Source organism: Phacochoerus africanus, chromosome 4 (assembly GCF_016906955.1).
Source record: "Phacochoerus africanus isolate WHEZ1 chromosome 4, ROS_Pafr_v1, whole genome shotgun sequence".
Taxonomy (NCBI): Eukaryota; Metazoa; Chordata; class Mammalia; order Artiodactyla; family Suidae; genus Phacochoerus; species Phacochoerus africanus.
In genome coordinates, this window is record NC_062547.1 from 133,875,710 (window position 1) to 133,888,311 (window position 12,602).

Genomic DNA, 12,602 nt, shown 5'->3' on the forward strand with positions numbered 1-12,602 from the left:
AAAAATAGGAGTACCCATTGTGGCATGGCACTAAAGAATCCAAATAGGAACCATGAGGTTGTCGGTTCAATCCCTGGCCTTGATCAGTGGGTTAAGGATCCAGCGTTAACCCACAGTTAAGGATCTGTGAGCTGTGGTGTAGGTCACAGACACGGCTCAGATCTGGCATGGCTGTGGCTATGGTGTAGGCCAACAGCTACAGCTCCAATTGGACCCCTGGCCTGGGAACCTCCATGTGCCTCAGGTGCAGCCCTAAAATGACAAAAGACAAAAACAATACAATAAAAATAAAAACCATCATGGCACAGTGGTCAACGAATCCAACTAGGAACCATGAGGTTACGGGTTCGATCCCTGGCCTTGCTCAGTAGGTTAAGGATCCGGCGTTGCCGTGAGCTGTGGTGTAGGTTGCAGATGTGGCTCAGATCCCACGTTGCTGTGGCTCTGGCATAGGCTGTTGGCTACAGCTCCGATTTGACCCCTAGCCTGGGAACCTCCATATGCCGCGAGAGCAGCCCTAGAAAACGCAAAAAGACAAAAAAATAAAAACCAAAAGAATGATAATATTAAGTGTTGGTAAGAACGTGGAACAACAGGAATTCTCAGGCAGTGTTGGTGGAGGTGTAAATTGCTAATTCCACTTTGGAATACAACTTGCAATGAACAATTAAAGCTGAACACAAGCACATCCTATCAGCCAATAATTTTCTGCTAGGTATACCAAGAGAAATTTAACATGTGCATCTAATGTATAAGGATGTTCACTGATGCTTTGTGAAAGTATTTCAACAATGAAATACTCATGCATGAAAATGAACTAATTCCATGCAACAACATAGATGAACCTCATAAACATAGTATTAGGCCAAAGAAAGCATATACAAAAGAATGGAAGATAACATTCATATTAAGTTCAAAAGTAAACAAAACTTGGAGTTCCCGTTGTGGCTCAGTGGTTAACGAATCCAACTAGGAACCATGAGGTTGCAGGTTCGATCCCTGGCCTTGCTCAGTGGATTAATGATCCGGTGTTCCGATTTAGATCAGAAACAGGAAAAGCGCTATGTTTTGGGGAGTTCCCGCTGTGGTACAGGCCAGGAGCTACAGCTCCCATTCAACCCCTTGCAGGGAACTTGTATATGCCACAAGTGTGGTCCTAAAAAGCAAAAAAAAAAAAAAAAGCTTTTGTCTATACATCTATTAAAAAACACTAGAAAGATATGTAAGACATTAATAAAATTGGTTAACTTTCTATACAGATGGGTTCAATGGTGTGGATAATAATGAGTGGAAAGAGGAGTTCCCACTGTGACTCAGCAGACATGAACATGCTTATATCCATGAGGATGCAGGTTAGATTCTCTGGCCTTGTTCAATGGGTTAAGGATCTGGCACTACCGTGAGCTGAGCTGCTGTGTACGTTGCAGATGTGGCTCAGAACCCAAGTCACTGTGGCTGTGGTGTAGGCTGGCAGCTGAAGCCCTGATTTGACTTCTAGCCTGGGAACTTCCATATGCCACAGGTGTGGCCCTAAAAAGCATTAAAAGAAAAAAAAAGGAGAAATAATACTTCTTAAAGTACAACTTGTTATAAACTGTTTGGACTTGTGAAAAGTATAAATATATTACTTTGTAAAAAAAAAAATTTCTAAAAATTAAGTCTTTAGCAAAAGAACAATGCTATTTTCAGTGCTAGTGAAAGGTGACAACCTTTCCCAACTAGGAGTGTGCCTGACACATGCAGAAACTCCAAAAATGTTTTCTAAATGAATTAATGTCCTAGTGCTTGTTCCCTCCTTCTTTGCCTACCTAATCTTGCTTCTCTGTAGAATCCATTTCCACAATTGCCTCACCAATAAAGTTTTTTTTCCATGTCACACAAGGGCCTTTTTTAAAGACAGCATTCATCCCAATCTAAGGTAAGTCAGTCTTAATGTCAGTGTCTTACAAGGAGATGACAGTCTTTATTTACTGCTAAACCAATGTTTTAATAAAAACGCAAACTAAACTTTATTTAAAAATCACATGTAATGAAGTCCTTGTTTTCGTGAGCTACAGTGAACTTACTGTGACACCAGAAAATGGTCTCAATTCTAGAAAAAAAAAAAACCCATATTTGCTTCCAAAGACAATTAAATTTTAGATTTGATTTATTCCTCATCTCCTTTCTTTATAGTAAATTACTAGTTTAAATTACATATAAAATTTCTTTGAAAGGGATTATATAGATGCTTTATTAAAATATATGCACACTAGAATTTAGATGATAAACCCCATAAAAACTCAGATATGCCCCCTCAGTCAAATCTCTGGGAGTTCCATCACTTGAGGCTCAACAACATATCATTTACAAGGTGAAATACAAGTTGCTGCACACAATACCATCTAGCACAAAAAGAGAAGCACAACGCTTGGTCAGTTTTTTTGTATTCTGGAGGTAACACATACTGAGTGAGTTACTCTGACCCAACTTCTGAGTTGCCCATATGCTGCTGGCATGTTCAAGACGCAGTAGAAGCCACTGTACCATTTGGGCCTTGTGATCCAGTATATCCAATGATGGATTATTTAGTGTACATGGCAAATAGGGATGCTCTAGGGAGCCTCTCACAAGCACTAATATGAGAATAACAGTGTAGATCACTAGATTTTCTGAAATATCTACACTTTCTTCTCCAAATAACTATTCTACCTACAATCACCTTACATTAACCTGTTAAAAGTATTTCTCAAGCACAGAAATGTTCTTTAAGTAATGATTAAATAAACTTCTATAATCACATCTGCTGCGAAGTTCTTTATGGTTCCACTTAAGCATTCTACAACTTTCTTGTTTTAAAATTTCATACGTTTTTATCACTTATTTAAAAGATAAACTTCACTGTCTTGATTAAAAACTAATGATAAATTATTTTGGCTGATTAATGCTTACATAAATCCTTACAACAAATTCTTGACTATTCACAATAAGAGAAAAGAGGAAATATTCAAAAGAGCAATACCAATAACTGAAAATACAACTGTAGTCAGTACCAACTCAGCTTATTCTGTCTCAGGAGCTAACTCATTACAAATCATTAAAGTGACTTTCAGAAACACAGGGGGGTTAAAAAAAAAGAAAAACAAGAAAGAAACAACAATATAAAGGCTTCAATAACCAAGAATTATTATGCATTTTATTTGTAAAAACAGTCAACAGTATTTTTAGACTGCTAGTCAAGAAGCACAGAATCCATTTAACCTGATGATGTGGAGTGTTAAGACTAAAGACATGGCTTTAAAAATGGCATCAAAACTGAGATGTCTCATACTATCTATCAAGTAGACTGTATCCTGATTCTTAAATTTAATAATTTTGCAACTATATTAATTTAGCTGCAATTAGAAGTCTTAAGCCTAAAAATCTCTTCTCAACATTACTTGGAAAAACTCAACAAAAATAGCATTTTTTATGTCACCAAATTATATATAATTTGAAGCCCCAAAATCTTAGGAATTGCTAAGAGATCAAATTCTCTAAGAATACCAAACCTGATCATCTTTCCAACCATTCTTCTTTCACTTAATAATTCTGATGGTGATAATTAACAATTATAATACCCAGGCACTGTCCTAAGAACTGTTATGTATATTAACTCATTTATTTCTCCAAACTGGTATATGAAATAGGTTCTATTATTGTCCTTATTTTACAAATGAAAAAACTGAGACACAAAGGAATTAAGTAATTTGCCCTAAAAGTAGTAAAGACATGAACTCAAACAGTCTGCCTCTAAAGTGTCACCTATTACAGAATTCTATCAAGAAGGCTGAACCGTGTCTTATACTCTTAATTATCCTCATTTTGCACTCAAGAAGATTAAAAATTGTCCAAAGTCATAAAACTAGTAAGGGACAAAATCAAAATACTAGCCTGGTTTGCATTATTCTACAAACTAATTTCTTAACTATTAAAATACACTGCCTCCCTATAACTAATACCAATGAATCAAAAAATAATGAGATATATGAGTTCAAATCTATATAAACTAAAGATCAAATAACCGTACAATAATGCCATGATGTAAACTAAAGATTATACCCCCAGAAATGCAAAATATCACTTGATTCCTGTCAAGTATTTCCAACAGTACCAAAAAGCAAAGACATTTATAAGATATATCACCTACTAAGAGAAAATACAAACCCACATAAAACAATTCAATATGAGAAATAAACAGGTGTAATGTTAACTTTTCCTGTCACATACACTGAGCAACAAAGGTAAACGTACCTGCAAGGAGGCAAGACCATGGAGTCTTTCATAAGCACAGATCCAGAAAGCAGGATATACCAACATCTGGCAATAGTTTCTGAACTGTTGAAATGAATAAATAGATGAGTAAATAAATACACACATTCACAAGTATATGGACTCAATACAAAATATGAAAAATATTCTAATACTATCATAAATCATTAAATTAACGATCCCTGGAAACTTTGTTGCCTAAGGTTTCACAGACCACTTTCACATCTTACACAATCACTAAAGTAAGATATAGGCTTCAGAAATACATCTTATTAATTTACAATCTTATTTATAATCTTACTAAATTATCATTAAATTTACAATCCTCATTTTCTGTGTACTGGAACACCACGTTTGATAAAGATTAATTTAAGTATTGTACAACATATGCATATCAAAAATTCAATTTCTAATAATATTTATATACTGTTTAGAATTCACAAGTTTATCGATGATCTACATTCACGTTCAACTATAATTTGAATCTTGATGATTATTTTTCTTAAATTTTATTCTGACAGAAATAAAATGTCTAAACCATCTTTCATTTTACATGTCTTTGAAAGATAAGAGTATCAGATGACTTAAGTTCATCATCATTTTCAGTTCAGTTAAATAGCCAATGGAAAACCAGAATCTTGCCAAATGTTAGTTTATAATTTAATCTTTTATGTCACCCCTTGCCCCTCTCAAATATTTTTATTTACCGTTATCAAAAACTTCAATTAATTCCAATATGTAGACAATTCTAAATTAATAAAACAAATGTTTCCTCTATACTGGAGAACTATAAATCTTTCTGGCTATCTACTTGACATGTCAGCTTGTGTAAATCTCAACATGTTCAAAATCTACCTATCATTACTTTCAAACTTGACTTTTCCTACTATCCTTTGTTCACAATGAATAGTAGCATCCTCTGTCCAGAAATCCAAGTCTCCAAATCATTCCACAGCACCCAGGATAAAATTTCTGAAGGAAAAATTATCAACTTTCAGGTACATACTTTAAAGTTCTTTTTATCCACCCCTTCAATCTTCACTGAAGGAAGATATAGATGGCAGCAAATTTCTTACTTAAGGGTCTTTGTTTAGAAATTCCAACTTTCTAACTCTTTTAAAATACAAGTTTTGTAAAATCAAGAAAGAATAAAACCAGTAAAAGAAAATTTTGCCCAAATTAAGACAGGACAAAGTTATGGTTGGATGCTACCACAAGCCTCCAATTTTTATCTCACTTGGCTGAAGTAAAGTTGTCAGTAAATTCTACTATACAAGCAGGAAAAATCCTGAAGTCCACTCCTACCAACAAGAGAGCCATAACAGCTCATGAATCAGAAACTGTTCAGACCTTGTAGAGAATTCCACACTCAGACCAGTTTGGCAATGCATCTAACTAGTAAACACAAGGAAAGTCAAAGTTTTTAACTTGGGTCCATGCTCTTTTCTCTTGGCAAAAAAAATTAACCTAAGAATAATCTAGTCTAGAGAGAAGTGGTAAACTAATCTTGTCAGATCTTACTCCTTCAAAGGCTTCACAAGCTCCTAAAATAACGACCAAAACCTCTTAAGGTGACTTCTACCAGGCTCTCCAGAATTTATTATACTTGATTCACAATGTTCTGTGAATTTCCGTTGTACAGCAAAGTTACCCAGTTTTATATACACATTCTTTCTCTCATATTATCTTTCATCATATTCCATCACAAGTAATTAGACATAGTTGTTATTTGTTGGCTTGTTAATGACAGCAATTCTGACTGGTGTGAGGTGGCACCTCATTGTAGTTTTGATTTGCATTTCTCTAATAATTAATGATGTTGAGTATTTTTTGATGTGTCTGTTGGCCATCCCTATGTCTACTTTGGAGAAATATCTATCCACGTCCTCTGCACATTTTTCAATTGGGTTGTTTGTATATTTTGGAGATTAAGCCCAGTTAGTTCTATGTTTGCAACTATTTTCTACCATTTCATAGGTTATCTTTGTGGATTTTTTTTTTTTTTTTTACGGTTTCCTCCACTGTGCAAGAGCTTGGGAGTTTGATTAAGTCACATTGGTTTATTTTTGTTTTTATTTCTATTGCCTTGGGACACTGATTTACGAAAACATTTGTAGACTTGATGTCAGAATGTTTTGCCTATGTTCTCTTCTAGGAGTTTTATGGTGTCTTATATTTAAGTCTTTAAGCCATTTGGAGTTTATTTTTGTACATGGTGTGAGGATGTGTTCTAGATTCACTGAATTACATGCAGCTGTCCAGTTTTCCCAACATTTGCTGAAGAACATTTGTATAACTCTTAATACTGATTTTATAAAATATAAATTTTACTTTAAAGTTGACTTACAATATTGTGTTGATTTCAGATGTACAGCAAAGTGATTGTTATATACATATATCCATTCTTTTTAAAAAAAAAAATTTTTTTTTTAAAGGGCTGCACTTTCAGCAATATGGAGATTCCCAGGCTAGGAGTTGAATCAGAGCTGTAGCTGCCAGCCTACACCACAGCCAAAGCAGCGCCAGATCTGAGCTACATCTGTGACCCACACCACAGCTCACAGCAATGCGAGATCTTTAACCCACTGCAAGGCCAGGGATCAAATGCTGCACCACGATGGGAACTCCCTAGCCAAGTTTTTCTCTAAGAGTTATTTATAGCATCCAGGCTTACACTGAGGTCTTTAATGGATTTTAACTTTGTGTACGGTGTTAGAAAATGTTCTAATTTCATTCTTATGCATGTTGCTGTACAGGTTTCCCAGCACCACTTATTGAAGAGATCGTCTTTTCTCCATTGTATGTTCTTGAATCCTCTGCTATAGATTAATTGGCCATAGGGATCTGGGTTTCTTTCTGGGCTTGCTACCCTGTTCCACTGATCTGTATTTCCGTTTTTTGTGTATCATACTGTGGTGATTACTATAGCTTTGTAGTACAGCCTGAAGTCAGAGAGCCCAGTTACTCTAGCTCCATCTTTCTTTCTCAAGATTGCTTTCACAACTCAAAGTAATTTGTGTTTCCAAATTTAAACAATTTTTTGTACTAGTTCTGCGAAAAATGCCATTGGTAATTTGATAGGTACTGCACTGAATCTGCAGATTGCCCTGGTTAGTAGTCATTTCGACAGTACTGATTCCTCCAATCCAAGAACACAGTACATCTGTTTGTGTCATCTTCAATTTTTTTCATCGGCGTCTTAGTTTTCAGATTAAGGGTCTTTTGCCTCCTTAGGTAGCTTTATCCCTAAGTATTTAATTCTTTTCAATGGAATGGGAAAAATGGGATTGTTTTCTTAATTCCTTTTTCTGATCTTCGTTGTTAATATACAGAAATGCAGATTTCTGTGTATTAAGTTTTGTATCCTGCAACCTTACCAAACTCATTCATGAAATCTAACAGTTTCCTGATAGAATCTTCTTCATTTTCTCTTATTTTAAATTTTATTTTCATAGGTGATTTAGCATTGTGTCAATTTCTGCTGCACTGCATATTGAGCCAGTCATAACATATACACATTCTTTTTCTATTATATTCCATCATGTTCTATCACAAGAGATAGGATATAGTGTCCTGTGCTATACAGTAGGACCTTACTGCTTATCTACTGCAAATTTAAGTTTGCATCTACTAACCCCAAACTCACAGTCCATCCCAATCCCTTCCCCTCGATAACCATAAGCCTGTTCTCCATGTCTGTGAGTCTGTTTCTGTTCTGTAGATAGGTTCATTTGTGCCACATTTTAGATTTCACAAGTAAGTGATATCATATGTTATGTGTCCTCTTTTTGACCTACTTCACTTAGTATGAGAATCTCTAGTTGCACCCATGTGGCTGCAAATGTCAACATTTTGTTCTTTCTAAGGACCACATTGGTCTTAATCTATTCACCTGTCAATGGAAATTGAAGTTGTTTCCATGAACATAGTGGTGCATGTATCTTTTTGAATTACAGTTTTGTCCAGATATATGCCCAGGAGTGGGACTGCGGGATAATATGGTAGTTGTATATTTAGTTTTTTAAGGAACCTCCATTTTGCTTTCCATAGTGGATGTACCAATTTACATTCCCACCAACAGTGAAAGAGGGTTCTCTTTTTTTCCACACTGTCACCAGCATTTGTTTTTGGTAGACTTGTTAATGATTGCCATTCTGACCAGTGTGAGGTGGTACCTGTAGTTCTGATTTGCATTTCTCCAATAATTAGTGATGTTGGGCATTTTTTTCATGTGCCTATTAGTAATAATCTGATGTCAGGTAGCCTGAGTCCTCTGGTTTCCTTTTTCTTTTTCAATACTGCTTTGGCTATTCGGGGTCTTTTGAGTTTCCATATAAATTTTAAAATATTTTGTTCTAGTTCTGTGAAAAATGGCATTGGTAATTTGATAGGGATTGCACTGAATCTGTAAACTGCCATGGGTGGTACAGTCATTTTGACAATATTGATTCTTCCAATCCAAGAACATGGGATATCTTTCCACCTGTTTGTGTCATCTTAGATTTCTTTCATCAGTTTCTTATAGTTTTCAGAGTAAAGGTCTTTGTCTCTTCAGGTATTGCTACTCCAGCTTTACTCTGATTTCCATCTGCATATAAAACCTTCCTCTATCCCCTTACTTTCAATCTGTATGTGTCCTTAGGTCTGAAATGGGTATTTTATAAACAACATACATATGAGTCTTGGTTTTGTATCCATTCAGCCAAACTGTGTCTTTTGGTTGGAGCATTTAATCCACTGACATTTGATGTAATTGTGGATAAATATGTACTTATTGCCATTTTCTTAATTACTTTAGATCTTTTTTCTCCCCTTCCACTATTGTTTTATTCTCTTGTGATTTGCTATCTTTAGTACTATATTTAGTTTGCTTCTTTTTATATGTGTCTGTCCACTGTAATGTTTTGTTCTGTGGTTCCCATTAAATTTTGATATAACCATGTACATATGTACAGAATTGTTTTGGTTCCTGGTTTCTTAATTTTTTTTTTTTTTTTTTTGCTTTTTAGGGCCACACCCACAGCATATGGAAGTTCCCAAGAAAGGGGTCCAATCGGAGCTACGGCTGCTGGTCTAAGCCACAGCCACATCAGATCTGAGACACTTCTGTGACCTACACCACAGCTCACAACACCACCAGATCCTTAACCCACTAAGTGAGGCCAGGGATTGAACCCGCAACCTCACGGTTCCTAGTTGGATTCATTTCCACTGTGCCGTGATGGGAACTCCCAAAAGCATTTTCAATGTTCTGCATTTGTCCATTCCACTTTGCATGCTTGCTAAGTTTTGATATATTTATCAATGGGTGATTTCCTATTTTTATATTATCTCTGCCTTTACCAGTGAGCTTTCTCATTTGTAATTTTTTTTTTTTCACTTTTGGCTGGCCTGTGGCATATGGCATTCCCAGGCCAGGGATCCAATCCAAGCCATAGCTGCGACCAAAGCCAACAGCTGTGGCAACGCTAGATCCTTAAACCACTGTGCAGGGCCAGGAATCAAACCTATGTCCTACTGATCCCAAGATGCTGCCAATCCTACTGTGCCACAATAGGAACTCCCTCATTTGTACTTTTCTTGTTTATAATTGTGGTCTTTTCTTTTGCGTCTAGATAAGTTCACTTTGTATTTGTAGAGCTGGTTTGGAGATGCTGAATTTTCTTAGCTTTTGTTTGAAATGCTCTTGATCGCTCTCTGTCAAATATAAATGAGCTTTGTTGGATAGAGTATTCTTGGTTCTAGGTTTCTCCCCATCATCACCTTAAATATATCTCGCCACTCCCTTCTAGCTTGCAGTTTCTGCTGAAAAATCAGGTGTTATCCTTATGAGGGTTCCCTTGTACATTATTTGTTGCTTTTCCCTTGTGGTTTTTTAGTATTTTTTTCTTTGCGCTGAATTTGTGTCAGTTTGATTAGTATGTGTCTGTGTTTCTCCTTGGGTATGGGATTCTCTGTGCTTTCTCAACCTGAGTGTTTCTTTTCCCATATTAGGGAAGTATTCAGTTATAATCTCTCCATATATTTTCTCTCTTCTCCTCCTGGAACCCGTATGATGTGAATGTACAGTTAAGATTGTCACAGAGGTCGCTTAGACTCTCCTCAGTTCTTTTCATTTTTTTTTCTTTATTCTTTTGTTTGCCAGGGATTTCCACCACTGTGTTTTCCACTTCACTTATTCATTCTTCTGTTATTCTGCTATTGATTCCTTCCAGTGCATTTTTCATTGCAAACATTGTGCTATTCATCTTAGTTTGCTTGTTCTGAAATCTTCTAGCTCTTCAACAATTTTTGTAATTTCTTAATCTCTGTCTTCATTCTTTTTCAGATATCCTGGATCACCTTTCTGAATTTATCACTCTGAATTCTTTTTCAGGTAAATTGTCTATCTCCTGTTCATTTAGTTATTTTTGCGTGTTTTTTTCTTGTTCCTTTGTCAGAAAGCTATTTTTTTTTTTGTCATTTCATATTGTCTAACTTTCTATGTTTAAGATCCTCTTGACAGCACATACGTAGGTGCAGCAGTTGCTGCCCAGTTCTAGAGTTCTCAGGGATAGTAGTGGTTCATGTGTATCCAGAGCATATCGATAAGAGCAGCAGTATCATGCTACCTCTCCTGGAGCCAGGTAGGATAGGGTCCATGAGTGAGGTGGCAGCGATTCATAGTTCATAGGAATGCTCTTGGGTGGGGGGCAGCAAGGGCTCCTGTGACCCCTCTCACTACCAGGAAGCTCTCAGGACTGTTTCCTGTAGCTGGCAATGTCAGAAGCTGCTCCTACAGTCCCTCCCTTTGCTGTGGGTGCTCTCAGGACTGCTCTCTGTAGCCATGGAAGCAGGCACCATTCTCGCAGTCACTCCCTTCATTTGGCTGCTCTAGGGAGCACTCCTGTACCCCCAACAGGGAGGGGGTGCTGCTCCCTAGCTGTTGCCAAAAGGTGCTCTCTGTAGCTGCAGGACATAAGTTGTCCTTGCATCCCCGCAGTCACCCCCCTTCCTCCTGCCAGGCTGCTATCAAGAGCACTCTGCAGCTGAGAGATCTTGTGCTATTCCCAAGCTCAATCTGCCCACCCACTGGGCTACTTGGGGCTCTCGTGGCCAGCCAGGTTATATGCGCTGATTGTTCTGTTCCTGCTGCTGGTCATGGGAATTGAGCCACTTCTTCAGTCCCCTGCTGGGCTGCTGGTTTGAATGCTCTCTGCAGTAGTGAAGCTTGTGATGTTCCCACAGTCACTCAGCCTGCCCACTGAGCTGCTCCCCGCTCCTGTGGCTGGCCGAGGAATATGTACTGCTTGCACTGTTCCTGTGGTCACTCCACCAGCTCCACCTTCTCTGTATCTCTAAGGGCAGGGGCTTCTCCCAGGTGACTCCTGGAGCTGAAACTGGCAGTGTCCTGCAGCTGGACAGCATGCAAAGGGAACAAGGCTGCAGTGGTAAGATCCTGCCCCTGCCTTCTAGCACCCCCAAGCAATAGCACCTGGTCTCCAAGCCTCTCCAGGTTTCCTCACTTTACACCCTCAAATGTGACTGCCCTGTACTCTAGTTCTTCTATGCTGTTTCCGCATGGCCAACCCGAGTTTTTCCCTCATGTGGCCAGCCCCAGATCTCTGAGTCTGCTCTCCAAAGCCAGAGTTTCAGTTCTGGCTCTGATCATACCAGCATACAGTTGGGAAGTGCAGGGGAGTTGTACTGACAGTTCATGGAAGACTTTCCGTTTTAACTGCTTCAATCAGATTGCTGTGTTCTCTATAGTTTGTCTGTCCTGGCTGATCGCCTCACTGGGTGCAAGGTGAGGGGGTACTTACAAGGTTTCAAGGGCTTTTCCTCCTTCCAGTTTGTTCCAAGTGCAGGTCCCACCCTTCTTCCTTTCTCATTTTTTCCTTTTCTTCTTTCTTTTGTCCTACCCAGTTTTGTGAAGATTTTCTTGCTCTATAAGGATCCTGAGGTCTTTGGCCAGCATTCAGCAGATTTTCTGTATAAATCATTCCCCGTGTACAGGAAGTCTCAATATATTTGTGGGAGTAGCTGAGCCTAACAGCCTACTACTCCTCCATCTTCTCTGGATCTCTCTTTTTCTTCTCTGATTGCCATGGCTAGAATTCCCAAAACTAGGTTGAATAAGAGTCGTGAGAGTGGAATCCTTATCTTGCTCCTGATCTTAGAGGAAATGCTTTCATGTTTTCCCCATTGGCTGTTGGCTGTGGGTTCGTCTTAAGTGGTCTTTATACTGTTGAGGTAGGCTTCCTGTATTCCCACTATCTGGAGAGTTGGGGTTTTTTGTTTTTGTTTGGTTGTTTGTTTTTTAAGTCAAAAAT

General features: G+C 37.8%; 1 protein-coding gene across 7 annotated transcripts in view; it reads right to left on the reverse strand.

Moving 5' to 3' along the window:
- The window catches only part of RAPGEF6 (Rap guanine nucleotide exchange factor 6), a 226,774-nt gene that overhangs the window by 178,095 nt on the left and 36,077 nt on the right, over window positions 1-12,602 (reverse strand). For all 7 annotated transcript variants that reach the window (XR_007134590.1, XM_047778562.1, XM_047778563.1 and 4 more), the window contains one exon: window positions 4,273-4,356. Coding sequence is in view for 6 of the 7 variants with exons in the window: in XM_047778562.1 (XP_047634518.1) it covers window positions 4,273-4,356 (84 nt within the window). In the remaining variant the exon portion in view is untranslated. The remainder of the gene's footprint in view (window positions 1-4,272; window positions 4,357-12,602) is intronic.